Genomic DNA, 21578 nt, shown 5'->3' with positions numbered 1-21578 from the left:
TATTTCGAACAATTTAACGCAGAGCAAAGCTGCGCCAGTGCAATGTGCAAGAACAGATCCACAAATAACAGAACACATAACAGAACGCATAACTGAACACATAACAGAACAGATAACAGAGCAAATGGCAGAACAGATAACAGAACAATAAATACAAAAACAACAACAAATAGAACAACAAATATAACCCACAAATAACAATTGAAGTGTGTATTTTATGTTTTTAAATAAATACTCGTACCAATTATGATCCACAACTAAGAATAAGGGATACAGTACAGAACAGTAACAGAACAGATAACAGACCAAATAACAGAGCAGAACCCAGAACAGTTAACATAGCATAACTAAATGGATAACAAACCAGTTAACAGAGCAAATAACATAGGAGTTGACAGAACAGCAAAACAGAACTAACAAGATACAAATAACAGAACAGCAAAAATACAACAACAAATAACAATTTAATAAACATTGAAGTATATACATACATATATGATGTATGTATGTACGTATATTTAAATAAATACCACCATGAATACTAATCCCTTTCGCTCTGCTCATTCTCAGTGGAGCCCGTGCCCATTCGTCCGCCGCCACCAGTGAAGGGACTGCTCGAGAGCGAGCCCCTGGACCTGACATGCGTGGCCACCGGCACACCCATACCGACGATTGTGTGGCGCCTCAACTGGGGCCATGTGCCCGAGAAATGTGAATCGAAGAGCTTCGCTGGCACCGGCACCCTCCACTGCCCGGACATGCAGGTGCAGGACAGCGGTGCCTACTCCTGCGAGATCATCAACTCGCGCGGCACGCACTTTGTCACCCCGGACACCATTGTGACGGTCACACCGAACCGTCACCAGTTCTGCGAGGCCGGCTTCTTCAACATGCTCGCCCGCTCCGAGGAGGAGTGCATCAAGTGCTTCTGCTTCGGCGTGGCCAGCAGCTGCGAGAGCGCCAATCTGTTCTCGTACGCCATCCAGCCGCCGATACTGTCGCATCGCGTGGTGAGCGTGGAGCTCAGCCCCTACCGCCAGATCGTGATCAATGATGCGACCAGCGGGCAGGATCTGCTCACCCTCCACCATGGCGTACAGTTCCGTGCCTCGAACGTTGTCTATGGCGGCCGGGAGACGCCCTATTTGGCTCTGCCCAGCGACTACATGGGCAGCCAGCTCAAGTCGTACGGCGGCCATCTGCGCTACGAGGTCAGCTACATGGGCAGCGGACGGCCAGTGTCCGGGCCCGATGTGATCATCACCGGCAATCGCTTCACCCTCACCCACCGCGTGCGCACCCTGCCGGGGCAGAACAACAAGGTGAGCGTGCCCCTGCTGCCAGGCGGCTGGCAGAAGCCCGACGGCCGCAAGGCCACCCGCGAGGAGATCATGATGATACTCGCCAACGTGGACAACATTCTCATCCGACTGGGCTACCTGGACAGCGTGGCCCGCGAGGTGGATCTGATCAACATCTCCCTCGACTCGGCCGGCACCGTCGACCAGGGCCTGGGCAGCGCCTCCCTCGTGGAGAAGTGCACCTGTCCGCCCGGCTATGTGGGCGACTCCTGTGAGAGCTGCGCCCCCGGCTATGTGCGCCAGCCCGGCGGCGCCTGGCTGGGCCACTGTGTGCCCTTCACCCCCGAGCCCTGCCCAGCCGGCACGTACGGCGATCCGCGGCGCGGCATTCCCTGCCGCGACTGCCCCTGCCCGCAGACCGGCAGCAACAACTTTGCCAGCGGCTGCCAGCTGCGTCCCGACGGTGAGGTGCTCTGCAACTGCTTCGAGGGATACGCGGGCAAGCGGTGCGAGAGCTGCGCCGCCGGCTACCAGGGCAACCCCCTGGCCCCGGGTGGCAGCTGCCACAAGACCCCGGAGTCGTCGTGCAACGTGGACGGCACCTACAGCATCTATGCGGACGGCAGCTGCCAGTGCAAGGACCGCGTCGTCGGCGAGAACTGCGACAGCTGTGCCGCCAACAGCTTCCACCTGAACTCGTTCACGTACACGGGCTGCATCGAGTGCTTCTGCAGCGGCCACCAGGTGGACTGCGGCAGCACCTCCTGGAACCGTGACCAGGTGACGAGCAGCTTCGGCCGCACCCGGGCACCGCACGGCTTCGAGCTGGTGCGCGACTACACGCGTCCGACGGCCCAGAGCCTGGAGATAGCCACCTACGGCTCGGAGCTGAGCTTCAACGCCGAGGGAGAGCACGGGGCGGACACGCTCTTCTGGAGCCTGCCGGCCGTCTTTCTGGGCAACAAACTGACCTCGTACGGCGGCAAGCTGAGCTACACCCTCAGCTACAGCCCGCTGCCGGGCGGCCAGATGTCCCGCAACAGTGCCCCCGATGTGGTGATCAAGAGCGGCGAAGATGTGCAGCTCATCCACTACCGCAAGTCGCCCGTTAGCCCCACCACCGCCAGCTCGTACTCCGTTGAGATCAAGGAGAGCGCCTGGCAGCGCAGCGACGGGCAGTTCGCCAACCGCGAGCACACCCTGATGGCCCTCAGCAACATTACGGCCATCTACATCAAGGCCACGTACACGACCAGCACCAAGGAGGGAGCCCTCAAGCAGGTGTCCCTCGACACGGCCACCGCCACACCGCTGGGCACCCAGCGCGCCTACGAGGTGGAGGAGTGCCGCTGCCCCACCGGCTACATTGGACTCTCGTGCGAGGCCTGCGCCCCCGGCTACAAGCGCGACGATGACGCCGGCCTCTATCTGGGTCTCTGCGAGCCCTGCGAATGCAACGGACACTCGACCCAGTGCGATGCCGAGTCTGGCGATTGTATCGTAAGTATCGCCCCATTCCTTCGATCCCCCCACTGATCAGCATTAATCCATATTCCCCTCTTAGAACTGCTCCGATAATACGGAAGGACCCTACTGCGATCGCTGTGCGGCCGGATATGTGGGCGACGCCACTGGCGGCAGCCCGTACGACTGCCAGCCGGACGGAGGAGAGCCAGAGCCACAGCCACAGCCCCCATACCGGCCATTGGAGCCGGGCAACCAGACGAGCGAATGCAGCCGCTGGTGCCAGGCGGAGGGAACGGTCAGCTGCCAGGGCAACTACTGCTACTGCAAGCCGAATGCAATCGGGGATCGGTGCGACCAGTGCCGCCCGGGCACCTATGGGCTGTCTGCCGACAATCCGGACGGTTGCAAGGAGTGCTACTGCTCCGGACAGTCGACACAGTGCCGCTCGGCGCCGCTCTACCGACAGCTGATACCCGTGGACTTCTTCAAGAATCCACCGCTGCTGACGAACGAGGACGGGCAGATCGAGGACGAGAATAACCTGGACTTCGATGTGGCCACCAACATGTACACGTACTCGCACTCCTCCTACCTGCCCAAGTTCTGGAGCCTGCGCGGCAGTGTGCTGGGCAACCAGCTGCACTCCTACGGCGGCGAGCTGCAGTACAAGCTGCACGTGGAGTCGCGTAACGGCCACAGCGTGCCCGGCCAGGATGTGATCCTCATTGGCAACGGTCTGACGCTGATTTGGTCGTTCAACCAGGAGACACCGGATGGCCTCAACAGGGTGCGCCTCAACGAGGATGGTCAGTGGCAGCGCAAGGATCGCGGTCGCACTGTCCCCGCCAGCCGCAGCGATTTCATGAGCGTCCTCTCCGACCTCGAGCACATTCTGATCCGTGCCACGCCCAAGGTGCCAACCGATCGCACCTCCATCGGCGACGTGATCCTCGAGTCCGCCGTCGCCTATGCCAGCCCCGGCCAAAGCCAAGCTGCCATCGACATTGAGCTGTGTCAGTGCCCCGCCGGCTATACCGGAAACTCCTGCGAGACCTGCGCCCCGCTCCACTATCGCGATGCCGATGACTCCTGCCGTTTGTGCCCCTGCGATGCGAACAACAGCGATGGCTGCCGCCTGGACAGCAACGGCTACCCGGAGTGCCAGTGCAAGCCCCGCTTTAAGGGTGAACTCTGTCGGGAAATCGGTAAGTCCAATGTCGAGTCTCCTTCACCTGAAGATCCATCCACAAGCGATTGCCGATTGCGGATTGCAGACTGGCGCTGCCTTGATTCATACCGAACCATACACCGATCCCCCTGAATATTCTTTCCCGTTTCCCATCTAACTTGCCGACTCTCTGTCCCCTCTCTTGAACTCTCCACCAACCAACCAACCAACCAACCAACCAACCAACCAGCCATCTACCTACCTATCGTGTCCTTCCTTAAACGATCTTTCGTCAAGGCTTCTACTTAGATCAAGTTCAATATACCCGATGCCCGATGCCCGATACTCGTGGAGTGTTTAAATTTGAAATATTTATACTCAGTCTGTGTCTCCGTTTGTCCATAGCCCACATAGTTCCAGATCCAAATTGTAAATTGTAAATAAAATACGGATAGCATCGGGTATCTGAGAGTCGGACCATCGACTGTATTCTCTTGGAAAGTACAACCCCAAAACAACAACAAACAAACAAACAAACAACAACAAAAACACTCCCATCCATCCACATTCTAGACACATCGCCCATTATCGAAGAACCACCCAAGATATGTGATATAAGCAGGGGATTCTGTTGCAGCGGCTTTCAGTTCGATATTGCGCCCAACGAGACAATCTCGTACAATGACACCTTCCTGATATATAAAGACAACAGAATCATAGGAAATATAACCAAGCTGCGCTACGGCTGTCACTTGAGAGGTTCGCTCCAGAGTCCCACCATCAACACAGAACGAACACGAAACACTCTACCAAACCAAAAGCAAACTCTATTCGTTATATTGTTCTATTGTCTAATACTCGTACTTGCCTCACACCTGAAAATAATAACCGATATACTCGTTATAGACGGCACACACTCTCCTCTACTCTATAAAGTATATATGTTCCTCTTGTGTAGACATGCAGTATACTTATGTGTGTATATGTTTAGAGCATAGCTAACTTCTTGTACTCGTACTAGTATGTCTGTGAGCTAAACACAAGCCCCCGCAGTACATAGTACTTTTTGTACTCGTACTCGTCGTATTCTTGGGTTAGAACTAGCTTCCTCTCTTTCTCACTCTCACCCTCACTCTCTCACTGTCTCATTCTTTGTCTAAGCTTAAGTCTATGTTCAGTCTCACTCGCTGTCGCTGTGTAGCTATTGAACTCGCCAGCGCTCAAGCTCTTTGCTCTCGTTCACGCTCAGACGATAAGCGAGTATTTAATAAGCTCGCTCTGGCGATGAGCGAGTAACAGATGCTCTAGCTCAGAGTAGTAACGTGTAGCTGATGCTGCTCCCGCTCTGATGATGTACGATTATCTTATGCTCTCGCTATAATGATTTCAATGATGAGCGAGTAACTGATCTAAAATCAACGTAGCCCTATATAGTCTATGTGTCTTACTTGTTCTTACCTACCCCCATGTAGTTTTTTGTAACTCTCTCTCTCTACCTATCCCTCACCCTCTCTCCCTCTACCACCCTCTCTCTGTCTTTATTTGTGTGGGTGTGCCAGAGCATTCATTAAGCCACGACACCAACGATTGGCCAGGAATGACGCTCAAGTAGTCGAATCATTTAGTCGCTATACTTTACCTTATATACATATACCTCGTATATACCCCGTACTAACCCTCCACAATCGATGTCCGCACCAGAGTTTGGGTACCCAATTACTAGCCGATCCGATCCACCGTATAGAATATTGAATACATGTAATTTGTAGCTGATCTTTCTGTCACCTAACCTATTCTACCAAACCGAAGTTGCCCATCTCCGCCATAATCAGAGCTCTCTAGCGGGTGCCCTACCCTTTACCTTTACCTGTACCTTTACCTTTACTCCCCTCAAAATCGAAACTAAAACTTAGACTTGGAATTGCCCGACCCCTGAAAGCGTGATTAAACCGCAACCAAAAAAATGTCACTAACATCCTACGTAGAGGAACTTAGATTGTGGGTGCTCGATATTCAATTTCATTTGGCGCCAATATCTAATCTATTTGCGTGCTTTATCCTGCGGCAAACCCCAAACCCAAACCCCATACAGACACAGGCAACGAGCCCGAACAGGAACCGGAGGAGCCAGAAGATAATGCCCTCACTCAGATTATTGTGTCGATAGCCAGGCCCCAGATCACGATTGTCCCCATTGGCGGCTCCCTTACGCTCAGCTGCAGCGGTCATATGCGATGGAACAATGTGAGTAATCAGCCTATTAAATATAAATATACTTTTCCGAATGCTGAATTCTGTTTCTGTTTCTGTTGCTGTTGCTGTTGCTGTCTTCCAGGATCCTGTGCTCGTTAGCTGGTACAAGCAGAACAGCCGCCTGCCCGAGGATTCCGAAGTGGAGGGTGGAGTGCTGCATTTGTATAACCTGCAGATCAGCGACTCTGGCATCTATGTGTGCCATGCCGAGAACAACGAGACAATGCGTGCCTACCAGGACACCGTCTCCGTCACCATATCACGTGAGTAGACCGCTTCCCAGAGTGCCCCCGTCCGCCCAACCGTTTTGCTAATCATTAACATTGACACTCCACTGACATTGCGGCTCTAACTGAAGGATATGCCAAGGAAATGTTGGCTCGCTATGGTAGCTAAAAGACTCCCCAAAGAATCCCCTAAGAATCCCCCCAAGCATACGCCTAGAACATCCCTTAAAATCCCTCATAATTCCTTTGCTTTTTTTTATTATTAATTTTTCGCATTTTGCAGAGGAAGGCCAACGCTCGCCGGCCCAAATTGTGCACCTGCCCAATCATGTGACCTTCGAGGAGTACCAGCCGAACGAGATCAACTGCGAGGTGGATGGCAATCCGGCGCCCACTGTCACCTGGACCCGCATCGACGGCCAGGCCGATGCCCAGACCCGCACCGATGGCACCCGCCTGATCTTTGACTCGCCGCGCAAATCCGACGAGGGACGCTACCGATGCCAGGCGGATAACAGCCTCAATCGCGACGAGAAGTACGTGCATGTCTATGTGCAGAGCAGTGCCCCGCCATCGCCGCCACCGCGCGAACGCGTCTTCATTCAGCCGGAGGAGTACAATGGAGTGGAGGGCGACACCTTCCGCCTGACCTGTCAGTCGACGAGCGGCGCCAATCTGCACTACGAGTGGTCCCTCAATGGCTATCCCCTGAGCGGTCAGCGCAACATCATTGTCAGCGGCAATGTGCTCGAGGTGCGCGACTCCAGTGTCCGTGACTCCGGCACCTATACCTGTGGCGCCTACGATCTGCGCACCCATCGCAACTACACCGAAGATGCTCGCGTCTATATCGAGCGTCGCGACCAGCCACCCACCGACGACAGGTGAGTGATCCCAGCAGCCTGCCTCCATTCTGTTGCCATATTCTATTCTGTCTCTTATGCTCTCTCTCTCTCTCTCCGCAGTTCCATTCCCGTGATTGTGCGCCTCCAAGAGCTGATTACCATCGAGCAGGGACGCGACTTTAGCATCACCTGCGAGGCCAGCGGCACGCCGCATCCCTCGATCAAGTGGACCAAGGTGCACGACCATCTGGCCACCAACGTCCATGTGAGCGGCAATGTGCTGAGCATCTACGATGCTCGGCCCGAGAACCGAGGCCCCTACTCCTGCATAGCCGAGAACATACACGGCTCCGATCAGTCCAGCACGAATATCGACATTGAACGTAAGTTTTAAGCGGATCCAAGGATCCAAGGTTCCCAGGTGGATCAAAGGTAGCCAGCAGCACAGCTCATGAGCAAGAGATTGGCATTGGATATTGGATATTGGATTGGATGTTCTCCAATCGAAAGCCTCAAAGTACTGGGCTACCCTTGATCCTAGACCCTTGCTCAGTTCTCCAGGCATACACACCTAACCATGATATACCTAACCCAAAAGAGTCTGACTAAAAGAGTCTCTTCTTGAGCTAACAACTTTCCATTTGCTCTGTCTCCTTCTATCCTTATTAAATTATACTTTGATACTATTATTTGAATTTAAATTAAAAATAAAAAACTAATGCTATTGCGACATGCACAAGAAGTGCACAAGAGTGGAGTTGGTAATAAGACAGGTCCGCACAGTCTGATCCTAATACTAATCGGTGCCACCACCATCATTTACTTGTTTGCAGCCCGGGAGCGGCCGAGCGTTAAGATCGAGTCACCCGCACTGCAGACCCACTCGGTCGGCTCCCAGGCGTCGCTCTATTGCACCGCCAATGGCATACCAGAGCCCCAAGTGCAATGGGTACGCGTCGATGGTACACCGCTCTCACCGCGCCACAAGGAGATAGATCGCGGCTATGTTGTGTGAGTATCGCGAGCAGCATGCCATCATGCCATAATTAATCAATTAATTAATTGCCAAAACAGCATCGATGACATTCAAATTGCCGATGCCGGTGCATACGAGTGCAGGGCCGAGAATCAGGTGGGCAAGGCCTCGGGCACAGCATCGCTGCGCGTTGTGGAGGCCCCACTGGTGGTGATTAAGCCCGACCAACAGATCATCCGTCTGACCGATGGCGACGAACTGAATCTGGAGTGCTTGGCCAGCGGCTATCCCAATCCCAGTGTCCAGTGGAGCCCCAAGGGCCAGCAGCCCGAAACGGAGACCAGTCTGGGCGTGAACCGTGATCTCGGCAGCAACACGGCCTATCTGAAGATCTATCGCGTCAGCCTCGCCGATGCTGGCATCTACACCTGTTCGGGCGTCAACGAAGCCGGCAACGATGAGCGCAGCGTCCGTGTGGACATTCAGCCGAAACGCGGCGACATCAGTGACAGTAAGAGAAGATCCACAACAGACAATTGAATTGGCCAGTCAACAATCTCCCTCTCTCTCTCTATCTCCCTTAGATGATGGCGATGTGGACCATGGACCGTACCAAACGGACTACCCGCCGCCACCAGTCTCGCGACCAGGACAAACCCAACGCTTCTCCACCAACATTGGCGAGAATGTGACCCTTACCTGCGACCTGGGCCCCTATGTGACGCGTTGGGTGCGCGTCGATGGGCGGCCATTGCCCTCGAAATGCCTACACCGAGCGCAACAGCCTGGCGATCATCTATGTGCGCGAGCAGAATCTCGGCCAGTACCGTTGCAATGCGTACGACAACAGGGACGAGGTGGTCTCGTTTGTGGTAAGGGAGCTGGTGCTGCTGCCGCTGCCACAGATCACCTTTCAGCCGAAGATACCGCTGCGCGTCGATGCCGGCCAGAATGTGGAGATATTCTGTGAGGTGACCAATGCCCAGCCAGAGGATGTGCACTGGGCCACCGACAACAATCGACCACTGCCAGGGTGAGTTGACCTCCCATGACCCCCCTCCCTGGAGCACTTGCTCATGGATTGAACACAAAAATATTCCCTGCTTTAGTTCGGTGCGCATCGATGGCCAATTGCTGCGATTCATCTCGATTGCTCCGGCCGATGCTGGCGGCTATCGCTGCACGGCCACCAATTATTATGGCAACACCACCAAGACCGCCCAGGTGGTGGTCAATCCACCGACCGAATACGAGCAGGTGCCACAATCGGAGGTGCATAAGCGACGCGAGGGCGAGAGCATTCAGCTGCGCTGCAGCGCCACCATACACGGCGAAGAGCGCGGCAACCTGCAGGTAAGTAATGCCAGCAGCACCCCAGGCACCCCCAAATGGATTCCATTCCACCATTCCACCATTTTCCATTTGCAGTTTGAATGGTATCGCCAGGATGGCCGCTCCCTGCCGAATGGCGCCCGTTCTGACAGCCAGGTGCTGGTGCTGACCACGCTCCGGCCACAGGATGAGGGTCGCTACATCTGCGATGTCTACGATCATGCGAGCGGGCAGCGACTGCCTGGCACCGCTGTCGATTTGCAAGTACACCGTGAGTAATCGCCCCCCATTGGGGTTCTCCCACTGTTGGGTCGGATACGGGACTGGGGACTCGGGACGCGGCGATGGGTGGTCGGTGTGGGCTTCGTTCTGGCTGAACCGGATGGCTCAGAGCCATCGGGGGATACGGGGCGGAGCAGCCCGCAAGCCAACCCCCTCCCTGCCTACTTCCCGCCCCACCCACCCACCGAGCCGGAGGCCCACCCCACACAGACACACACACACACACACACACACACACACACAGCCAGAGTCAGATGTCCTGTCCGACAAATGCGATTAAGCAGCCAGCAAATATCTCTTATATCTCTCTGTCTCTGCCTCTGTCTCTCTCACCCACACACACAACACACACACACCGCCCCTGCACCTTGCCCTGCCCCACTGCTACACCCCCCAATAAATATTAGCCAGTGGGGATTACTCCGATAAAATTTTACATCAAAATATAAACACAAATCTATCAGTAGATGTCAGACCTCCATGTGAACACAAATTGCAGTCGAATTGAATTGAATTGAGGCCTCTAATTTACATCCCCCCATACGAAAAAACAAAAAGAAAGACCCACAGAAACGAAACGAGAACACGAAAATATTCATTAAATGGAAAACAAAAGATCAGCTAAAAGGAAACAAGAAGCAGAAGAAGAAGGTTAATGTTAAGGAATGTGTGTTAGGCTTTTGAGCAGGTTTGATTTTCGTTCGCTGATTTTACTAATTTCGCCCCAACACCACACCAACCACCCCGTAAAAATACTCTCTCGTAAATACTATATACTGTATGTGTATATATATATTCTATACCCATCAATGTAATCGTATATGTTAAACGTAAAAGTAAATTAAAAAGCAAAAATACTGAAAGAGCACCCAAACGCAAAAGCAATAGCAAAAGCGGTAAACGAAGACACACTGTAAATATGTAAAAAATCGGGAGAGGGCTACACTCTGTATATAACAAATTAAATCAAATCAAAGGCAGAAACACTCAAACAATCAGTCAGTCAATCATTGCATATAAAACGATAGTCCCGCCCCTCCCACACCACAACCACAACCCCAACCACAACTACACCTACACCTATTCTCTTTCTCTCTCTGGTGATGGAGCCATATGGAGCTGGATGGCACTCACTGCATGCAAAGCCAAAAATATTCCAAATTGTTTTTGTTTTGAAACGAAATTAATATTAAGTTCTGCCCAAAAAAAAAAAAAATAAAAACAAATTTATGTACACACACACACAGAAAACATTTAATATATATATAGACAGACACAGACACACACACACACACACTCCTACACAACTTGATAAATCTTAAGCTTACCAGAATGGCTGCCACACTTCTAATACGATACCATAACTCTTAAGCCCCACTAAAAGTGCGAAATAAAAACATAATATTAACATTAAACAAAACAAAACAAACAAACAAAAAATATAACTACTCGCACAGCAGAAATTGTGTGAAGCAAACCAACAAAAAAAACAACAACAACTTGTAAGATATTCTTTTTATTTCACCCATTTGAATGCCCCTGCAGCAGCCAAAAAGGTTCAACTAAAATTTATAACTACAGCCATAGAAGTCCGAACATTGTCCGTCATTGTGATCCACTTTTGGGATTTTACAATTTACGAATAATCTACAGCGCTCTTTTAGTTCAGTTAATGCATAATTATTCGGCGGGCATATTGCGCGTCATGCAGCACCGCCCCTCAGTTGGCCTTGCGCTTCTTCATGGATTCATCCATGTAAAAGAATTTCCATAAACTTACTCATTTCATTTATCTTTGGCAAGGCTCCCTTAATCCCTGGAAACCACCACTCGATATGTCTGCAGGGGCAGATACTGAAGTCTCGGTATACCGAGGACTAGACTTATAGTTCTGCTTGATTAACATTTGAATCTGGTTTGTTTTTGGTGTCGGTTGTATCATCGGATGTCGTTACTTTCACTCTGGATACTCCTCTGGCCCCCTTCCCTCCTTGGTGATGGTCTCTCTCACTCCCTTTATTTATCCTAATCTATTTATAATTATAATTATCTAATGGTTTATCGGTTGTCATTTATTTGTTTGTGTTTTTTGTGTATTAATTGTATGTATGTGTGAATCAAGGAATAGGTATTGTAAATGATCTAAAATCTAAGCACTGCACACACTATATCTATATCTATATCTCTATCCTCTCTTACTTTGACTTTATTTTCCTCAATCTTGATCTGCTTCCCTTCATTTTCCGCTGTCTTTATCTCTTTCCCTGAACTCTCTCTCCCTTTCCCTCTTTCTCTCTGCTTTTCTATCAAAGGTTGTTGAACACATATGTAGATAAAACGAAGAACAATTCCGAGGCGGATGCCAATAGAAGATCCAGCTGAAGCTCTTGGTTCGGCTGTCGTGCCGAGATTACCATCTCACAGTAAGACGTTCGACAAGGCTCATTAACTGAGAGAGTTCCCTTTGCTATCTCTCTCATTCGGCATCTACGTGTTCTATAATCTTTGGTCCTATCTATCCATCAGACTTTCGCTCTCTCTCTGTTTATTTTCTATACTCCTTCTATCATCACAGAAGTTGCACCTGCACAACCAGCAAAAAACAAAAAAAAATACAAAAACAAATTGCAAAACCAATCGAATTCGAAAAAAAGCACAAAAAATCAATTGTAAATAATACCGAAATAATGTCACCAACTCTTGTCTTAAATTATTGTCTTGAACTTAGATAAAATCAGTCAAAAAAACAGAGAAAATATCGTTGAAAATGAGAAAAACGAATGCAGAGTTTTTAAATGCAGGGCAAAGATATTTGTAAATTCCGAGTACGAGTATTACTTAGCGTAGAATCTTGAATGTCGTCGGGCAACAAATGGAACGAACATTTTTGATTAATTTCATATTTATTTCTCTTTCTCTCTCTCTCTCACACACGCTTTCTCTCTCTCTCTCTCCCACTTTCTTACATGTGCGCTTGTTAAAAAAAAAAAAAAACAATACAATGCAATACAATACTTTTACATTTACCTTTGACCTAAAACTGATCTACTTACGATAAACTATATATGATATGTGCGCTTTTGATCTGATCTGATCTGATCCGATCCGTTACTCTGAAACCAAAACCACACACAAACAAAACACAAACAAATTTAATGGTATGGTATGGTATGGCATGCAACCTGCAACAATCAATCGAATCAACTGCTACAACTCTACAACCCATAGGAGCCCCATATCAATACAAGGTCGGGCAGAGTCTGAAAGACATGCCCTGCGTGGTTTTCTATATATGTGCTGCAGGTGTGTTACCTCTACCGCCGCCCAATCAAATCTAATCGATGAAAAAAAAAAAAAAAACAAAACAAAACAGAACACACTCCTCCTTTATTATTTTTTCGTATTCTTTCTTTTATATATTTTCTGTTGCCTTTTATTTTGATTTTGATTTTATTTTGTTTTGCTTTGTTTTATTTAAATTTTTTGTATTGTATTTTTAATCCAAAATGATCTATCAATCTGTATTATGTACTGCCTAACCCTAGAGCCATAGAAGTTTTATAAAAAAAGAAAATAATACCAAAAAAAAAAAAAAACAATCGTTTGAAGATACTTCCATGAAACGTTACGTTACCCCCCCCCGTCCTTGACCAACCCCAGCACTAGCGAGTAGTTCGATAGCGATAGCCGATCCCACACACACCCATCCCTGGTCGATGGCCGATAACAATTTAGCGCATGCATGGCTTACGATAAATGTAGTACCTATCTAGTGGGCGTAGGCATACATGTACATACGATAATACCGATTGGTGCGGTGCGGTGCGATGCGAGTCGGTGCGTACTAACATTTATTGGCTATCGAGGCGGCTGCATACATTGCTAATCGTTCATTTCTATGCCTTTTGAATTGGGAAATGCCACAAATGCAAAACAAACAAAAAAAAAACCGTTACCGATACCGATAAATATCGATACAAATCGAAAAATGCCAAACAAAAATCGCGCAATCACAGACTTCAAGAGCAGCAAGGGGACATCCATCAAGACACTAGCTCCTGGAGGCACCATCCGTCCCCCCATCATCTCGTACGCGTGCCAGCCGAGCGACTTCAAATGCGTATCGCATCCGCATACCTGCATCAAAGCGGGCATGGTGTGCGACGGCATCTACGACTGCCTGGACCACTCGGATGAGTTCAACTGCATAGGAACGGCCGTCAAGACGGGGAAGACCTCAACGAGCTCAGGATCAGGATCTGGATCAGGATCTGGATCAGGATCGGGCAGCTTTAAGCGTTGGAAGAAGAGCCAGAAGATGGACAAGAACCAGCAGCATCATCTAGTCGGAGGACGACGGCTGCAGAAGCGTCATCTGGCCTTGAGGAAGAGCTTCGGTTGGTCCAAAATCTTCATTTTCTGCCATTTCTTGACCTATTTCCCCCACCCTCTTTCCCGCTACTACCCCAACTTCTATCTATCGATCCCCATCTGTTTGACTATCCCCTGACTTTCCTCTGGCTGTCTAACAAGTCTCCCTCTGTTCGTGGGTGCACTAAACTTGCACTCAACGTTTGGACATGGATTCGGATTCAGATACTGATACTGAACATCTATTGAACACCGACCAACTCAACAGCACCACAGCAACAGTACGCAGCAAAATGCAGAACTGGCACGCACTCGCAACGGGTTTCTAGAGGCTTAAGAAATAACAATAACCTATCGGTAACAAATCGATTTTGAAAATATTTAAACTTTTGCAGCGTTCACAGAGATGAAAAATCTAACAGGTTTCGGGGGTGTTCGTTCGCCCTAACAAGTGGTATACATCGATTAACTTTAATCGATTATTATGTTTTGCTGTCATCGATTAACTTGCATGTGGCTGGCCGATAAGGGTAACTGTTACTAACACCAAACACACACATATAAAAATAGAGCTTTCTTTTGAATAATCCCGAAAAATGGAAATACGAAATTATTGTAAATAATACACCACACCCACACAAACATACACATTAGAGAAATTCGATAAACGATAATTAAGCAATCGACATTTGTTGACTTAATAAAAAAAAAAACCCTGTATGTATGTATCCGTATCTCGTATATATTTATGTGACCACCAAAACAGTAAACATTTGCGAAATTTTAGTGGTAACCCAAAAAGTCCAAAATTAGAGTTTGAGTACTCGATCAAAATGTATTCCGATAAACAAAAAAAATCCGACCATTGAAAATATCTATCTATCTATCGATCTATTCCATCTGTAACCCACCCCCCATATGTAATCGTATTCTGTGTGATTCGACCCTAGCTGTAATCGAGTAATTGTAGCTCTCTCTGTACACATAGTAGTCCACAATCCATCACCACACTACACGCCACCTAGTCCCCACCTAGTCTCTGTTGCTCTCTCTCTCTCTATATATACATACTTATATATGTAGATGTATATGTATACCATATTTCTGTATTGTCTAACTAGGAAGCAAAATTCCAAAAAAAAAAACGAAACGACTAAAACAAAGCAAAGTGCAATATGAATCGAACGATGGAATCGTTGGAATGTGTTTATCGAACGATTAAACGAACGTTTAATGGTTGTTGATGCCATGATCAATGTCTGATCGTTTTTTATAAATTAATCGATAATCGATCAATTAATATCGATATTTATGAAATTTAATCATTGCTATTGAAAATTATATATAAATATAAACATATGATTTAAATACCATTCCCATCGATTATTCATCGATTTATCGTTCGATAATTATCGTTTACTTTACTGTTTGAACCGCCATTTTCTTGACATGTAAATTTTGCTAACTGTTTTATCTTTCTCTCTCTCTCTCTGTGTATTTTTTTTACCCATTTTTATTCCCATTTTCCACGAATACACACAAACACACACGAATCACACGCACACACACGAATCACACACAAACAAACACATGCACCATTGCACATCCTTTTGTGAATTGTCGCTGAAATTGTGAACGTTACGCGCCGACCCGATCGATCGATCTACCCCGATCTGGTCGTTGTCCTTGTCGCTTCCTGTACCTGTGCCCGTTCCTGTTCCTGTGCCGTCTTCCTGTGCCGTCTCTGGTGTTGGTGTATCTGCAGCGGGTCTTCCAGTGGCCCCAGCTACACCCCCGCCGGCACCGTACCGTCCCGCCTACCTGCCGCCGGCCACAACGCCGGCCCGTCCCCGGGACTACAGGCTGAAACTGGACCAACAATCATCGAATCTGCGTGCGGGAGAGTCCACCGAAGTGGAGTGCTACTCCTCGGACAACAGCTACACGGATGTGGTGTGGGAGCGGGCCGACAGCCAGCCCCTCAGCCCCAATGTTCAGGTGAGCATCGTCATTGGATATTTTATTTCTGTGATTTTTCACTAGCGAATCCCGGAATTACCCTTGCAGCAAGTCGGCAACCGCCTGGTGATTAGTGATGTGACTGCCGCCGATGCTGGTCAGTATGTGTGCAAGTGCCGCACGGATGAGGGCGATCTGTACACGACCAGCTACGAGCTGACCATCGAACAGCAGCCCCACGAGCTCAAGCGCTCCAAGATTGTCCACGCGAAGGTGGGCGCCGATGCCAAGCTCCAGTGCGGAGCGGATGCCAGCCGCCAGCCCAGCTACCGCTGGTCCCGCCAGTACGGACAGCTGCAGCCAGGACGATCGCTGCTAGGAGTAAGTCCAACCCACACCCCCCCCCCCCACTCTCCCCCTCTCCAGCTGCTCACACTTTGTTTACTTCTCTCAGGAACATCTTGCGCTAGAGGATCTGCAGGCCAACGATGCTGGCACCTACATTTGCACGGCCGTGTACGTGGATGGCGAGTCCGTGGACTATCCCAGCATTCTGGTGGTCACCGGTGCCATACCGCACTTCCATCAGGCACCGCGCAGCTACATGAGCTTCCCCACGATGCCCAACTCCTCGTTTAAGCTCAACTTTGAGATCACCTTCCGGCCGGAGGGCGACGACGGACTGCTGCTGTTCAACGGACAGACGCGCGGCACCGGCGACTACATAGCCCTCTCGCTGAAGGACCGCTACCCGGAGTTCCGCTTCGATTTCGGCGGCAAGCCGATGATCATTCGAGCGGAGGAGCCGCTGCAGCTGAACGAGTGGCACACGGTGCGCGTGCACCGCTCCAGGCAGGACGGTTACATGCAGGTGGACGAACAGCACCCAGTGGCCTTCCCCACACTGTCGCAGGTGCCGCCGCTGGATCTCATCGAGGACCTGTACATCGGTGGCATGCACAGCTGGGATCTGCTGCCCGCGGATGCGGTGCCCCAGCAGACGGGCTTCGTCGGCTGCATCAGCCGCCTGACCCTCCAGGGCCGCACCGTCGAGCTGATGCGCGAGGCCAAGTTCAAGGAGGGCATCACCAGCTGCCAGCCCTGTGCCCAGAGCCCCTGCGCCAATGGCGGCATCTGTCTGGAGAGCCAGACGGAGGTGGCCTACTCCTGTGTCTGCCAGCAGGGCTGGACCGGCCGCAACTGCGCCGTTGCCGGCACCCAGTGCACCCCGGGCGTCTGCGGAGCCGGACGCTGCGAGAACACCGAACTGGACATGAACTGCCTGTGCCCCCTGAATCGCACCGGCGACAGATGCCAGTACATCGAGCACCTCAACGAGCAGAGTCTCAACTTTAAGCGGAACAGCTATGCGGCTTACGGGTGAGTCATCAGCCCCCAGTCACCCAGTCACCCAGTCCCCCAGCTGTGATCCTGCCACTCTATATCCCTCTCTCTCTCTCCTCTCCCTCTCTGGATGTGCAGAACCCCCCGTGTCCTGCGTGTGAACATCACCTTGTCCGTGCGCCCCTCGAGCCTGCGCGACTCTGTGCTCCTCTATGCGGCAGAGTCGAAGCTGCCCAGCGGCGACTATCTGGCACTGGTGCTGCGCGATGGCCATGTGGAGCTGCTGATCAATACGGCGGCACGACTGCGTCCAGTCGTTGTGCGCTCGGCCGAGCCCCTGCCCCTGCACCGCTGGACGCGCATTGAGGTGCTGCGTCGCCAGGGCGAGAGCATATTGCGGCTGGGCGAGGGCCAGGAGCAGCGGGCCAAAGCCTCGGGAACGGCGCGCACCTTGTCGCTGAAGACGCCCCTGTTTGTGGGCGGTTACGATCGGGCCTCGGTGAAGATCAACCGAGACGTGAACATCACGGAGGGCTTCGATGGATGCATTTCGGGACTATACGACGCACGGCGGTCCATTCAGCTGCTGGCGGACATCAAGGATGCGGCCAATATCCAGAATTGCGGCGAACTAAATGAGATCGGTGGCGGCGATGGGGACGGTGAGGCTGAGGCCGATAGCGAGGTGCCAGTGGCCCCCGCTGTGGTGCCATCGAGTGCCACAGTGTCAGAGGACAACAGCGAGCAGGAGGAGCAACTGCAGCCCTACAACATGGCGCCGTGTGCCAGCGATCCCTGCGAGAACGGTGGCAGCTGCAGCGAAGTGAACAACCAGGCGGTCTGCTCCTGCCTCTTGGGCTACAGCGGCAAGCATTGCCAGGAGCGTAAGTTGAAGATCAGCCAGGCAAAAAATCAGCATTCCCTAATCCATTCTCTGGCCTGCTTAATAGACATCCAAGTGGGCTTCAATGCCTCGTTCCGCGGTCATGGCTACCTGGAGATCAATCGCAATCAATTCGATGCCGCCGTGGAGCAGCTGTTCACCTCCGCCGCCTTGGTCTTCTCCACCAGCAAACCGAACGGGCTGCTGCTCTGGTGGGGACAGGTGGCCGGCGAGGAGTTTGTGGGCCAGGACTTTATCGCCCTGGCCGTCGTCGATGGCTATGTGGAGTACTCGCTACGCTTGAACGGCGAGGAGACGGTGATCAAGAACAGTGACAACCGCGTGGACGATGGCCAGCGGCATATTGTGCTTGTGAAGCGAGTGGACAACACGGCCATTCTCGAGGTCGATCGCATCTCGCATTCGGGTGAGACGCGACCCACCGGCAAGAAGGAGATGAAGCTGCCGGGCAATGTGTTCATAGGTAAGCCGTAATTAAGCCCTTAAGTACCTCCAATTCTCACCGTTATCCCATTGCCCATTCCAGGTGGCATTCCGGACATTTCTCAATTCACGGGCGGCCGTCACACGCACAACTTTGTCGGCTGCATCGTGGTGGTTGAAGGCGACGCCGTTGGCCAGATCAATCTGGGCCAAGCCGCCGTCAATGCCGTCAATGTGGACACCTGTCCAGTGTAAGTAATAGACCCAGCCCTGCAACCTGCAATACTACCCCCCTATAACCTGTACTAACATTAACTACCATAAAAATAACTTAATTGGGTTTAGTGTTTGGAATCCGTCGAGCCTCGTCTATCACGAGTTCGATGCCAGCGATCCGAGCTTCTTCGATGAGCTGGATCAGCCGCCGCCAGTGCACATCTTCTATCCGCGGCCCAATCTCAGCCAGCTGCCATCGAATGCGGCGCACGGCTCCGCCTATCGATACACGTACGTGCTATCGTCGTTATCGCTGGCAGCCATCGTACTGTGTCTGCTGCCGGCCCCAAGCTAAGCTTCGAACCACCACCCACACAAAGCTGTTTTAGTTTAGACCAAAATGTAGAATCGAAACCATAATCGAAACAGTAATCGATATGGGTGTATCGTTTATCGCCCCCAGTATCCAAGTATCCAAAAACTATCTGAAGAGTGTTACAATTGAAATTATCGTGCCATATCATTGCAAAAATATCATGTTATATTATACAAAGTATATCGTATACCATCAGCCACATATAAAATATCGTACTACTACTACTATATAGAATAATCGACGATCGATAAACGACTAGGAAGAATCCTACAGGATTCGATGGAGGTTTTTTTTTTGTTTTTTTTTTAGACATGTAGTTAGCACCAAATGGAACATAAATACATACACATAGTACGAGTATTGTTGAAAAACTATTCCTTCTAGTTGGATTGTTCTCTCGTTTCAAAGCCAAGCTCAGGGCACACCTACCACACTCTACAATGCTACTAATCGTAACCTACATATCTCTAATATATATATATAATATATCGCTGAATTACGGAATATACAACGCAACAGATAGATAGATAGGAAGTCGTATACATATATGTATAGGACTTGGGGGAAATACATACCACGATCACGGATCCTACTACTACTACTCGTATCAACTCAACTACTATCCAATCCGATAGTTACGACTTAATATAGTCGAATTTGGAACTGCTTTGTGACCATAGCTATAAAAAATATACACCTACTGATTAAAGGGCATGCATACCGTGCATACGAAATGAGTATTGGTGTAAATACAATGCGTTTCAGTACTGTAAAACCAAAATTTCAATGAAATAAAAGTTGGTATTAACTGCCAGCTCCGACTCAAATCGGTTGCTGATAATGCCAGCTGTATTGGCAGTCATACAGTTCTGAAACGCACCATAAAAACTAACCTACACACGATACATTAAGATCAAATATTAAATAAGTCTGAAATGGCAGATTGATGAGGCTTTTACCCTATACAAACGATCCTCAAACGAACCTCCTCTTTCATCCCAGTTACGAAAAACGGAACCGGGCAATAAAAAAGATTTTTTTTAGATAACTTATTCCATTCAAATCGATTATTTTTCGCTCATTTTCGCTCAACCCTTGAGTTTGAACAGGGAATTTCCCTGTTTTTCTTATCGTTATCTTTATTGATTTTTGTTTGTTACTCGTTGTTTTAAACATCTTTATTCCATATTAATTTTTAATTGATTTACTTTAATTTTATATATTATTTTTTGTTTTTATTATTTCCCGTTTTAGTAACGATGAGTCCCTGGGAGGCACCGAACCGCCAGTTGTCTAAGGGATTCGACGCCCTCACACACAACACGCAAACCAACAACCGAAATTAGCTTTTTAATTAATTAACAAACAAAATGAAACCCAATTTCTATATTGTATATCGTACATGCACACTTGTACGCGGAGCAACAAATAACAATTACGATATGTTCTGTGTGTGTCGAGACCCAACACTATGATTGCTTCTTCGATCCTTAAGTCTTAGTTAAAGATTGTAGCAAGAAAAAGAAAAGAATGAAATATCACAAAAACAAAAAAAAACAAAACACAAGAGCCATATGAAGAAGTGAGACGACACGAGAACCGAAACGAAACAGAAACAAAAACAATAATAACAATAATATATACAGTTTAAGGCCTAACTAACTCTGCAACAATGAAAGAAAAAACCGCATACTAGCCAACAGAAAATCCAGAAAAACAACGGAAAAAAAAGAATGCAAAAGTAACGGATACGATAAAGAACAAGCAGCAAGCAAACAACAAGATAAATGCTCAATAGCAGAAGCATTTTAATTATAATTATAGTTTATATTTTATTATTATGAAGTATGTTTTTTTTTGTCCTGTGTAAAACCCCAGTGTAAAATGTTTTCAAATTAACATTCGATGGCAAAAAAAATGAATTGGAAATTCGTGAAATAAATATGCAGCCAGCCCAACCATCATACAATTATCATACATATACAGAATACTGAATAATGATAGTGCCACAACACCCACTGTGCGGGATGGATGCATGTAAAAACGAACGAATCACACACACAGTGCGAGTGGAAGAGCGCATAAGCAGGCAAAACAAACAACAAACAAAAAAGAATATATCTATTAAAAACGA

At 49.3% G+C, this 21578-nt stretch overlaps 2 protein-coding genes across 16 annotated transcripts in view; both read left to right on the top strand.

The window, feature by feature from the left end:
• The window catches only part of LOC111075953 (basement membrane-specific heparan sulfate proteoglycan core protein), a 44201-nt gene extending 34761 nt beyond the window's left edge, over positions 1 to 9440 (top strand). For 14 of the 15 annotated variants that reach the window (XM_041594500.1, XM_041594499.1, XM_041594498.1 and 11 more), the window contains 11 exons: positions 571 to 2801; positions 2866 to 3973; positions 4510 to 4695; positions 6029 to 6180; positions 6272 to 6452; positions 6700 to 7300; positions 7382 to 7644; positions 8095 to 8272; positions 8336 to 8748; positions 8822 to 9270; positions 9347 to 9440. In XM_041594500.1, the coding sequence (XP_041450434.1) occupies positions 571 to 2801; positions 2866 to 3973; positions 4510 to 4695; positions 6029 to 6180; positions 6272 to 6452; positions 6700 to 7300; positions 7382 to 7644; positions 8095 to 8272; positions 8336 to 8748; positions 8822 to 9207 (5699 nt within the window). In that variant the 3' untranslated portion in view covers positions 9208 to 9270; positions 9347 to 9440. The remainder of the gene's footprint in view (positions 1 to 570; positions 2802 to 2865; positions 3974 to 4509; positions 4696 to 6028; positions 6181 to 6271; positions 6453 to 6699; positions 7301 to 7381; positions 7645 to 8094; positions 8273 to 8335; positions 8749 to 8821; positions 9271 to 9346) is intronic. The other variant, XM_041594494.1, reaches the window with a different exon arrangement.
• Positions 9441 to 14155: 4715 nt separating this feature from the next.
• LOC121404649 (basement membrane-specific heparan sulfate proteoglycan core protein-like) lies at positions 14156 to 20764 on the top strand. Its single transcript, XM_041594509.1, has 8 exons — positions 14156 to 14248; positions 15988 to 16220; positions 16290 to 16562; positions 16636 to 17561; positions 17664 to 18409; positions 18476 to 18892; positions 18956 to 19103; positions 20699 to 20764. Exons 1-8 carry the CDS (start codon positions 14170 to 14172, stop codon positions 20739 to 20741), a joined length of 2865 nt encoding a protein of 954 aa, XP_041450443.1. The 5' UTR covers positions 14156 to 14169; the 3' UTR covers positions 20742 to 20764.
• Positions 20765 to 21578: the final 814 nt, after the last annotated feature.

The sequence above is a fragment of the Drosophila obscura genome, unplaced genomic scaffold (assembly GCF_018151105.1).
Source record: "Drosophila obscura isolate BZ-5 IFL unplaced genomic scaffold, ASM1815110v1 contig_29, whole genome shotgun sequence".
Lineage (NCBI taxonomy): Eukaryota > Metazoa > Arthropoda > Insecta > Diptera > Drosophilidae > Drosophila > Drosophila obscura.
This window is presented reverse-complemented; position numbering and strand designations above follow the sequence as displayed.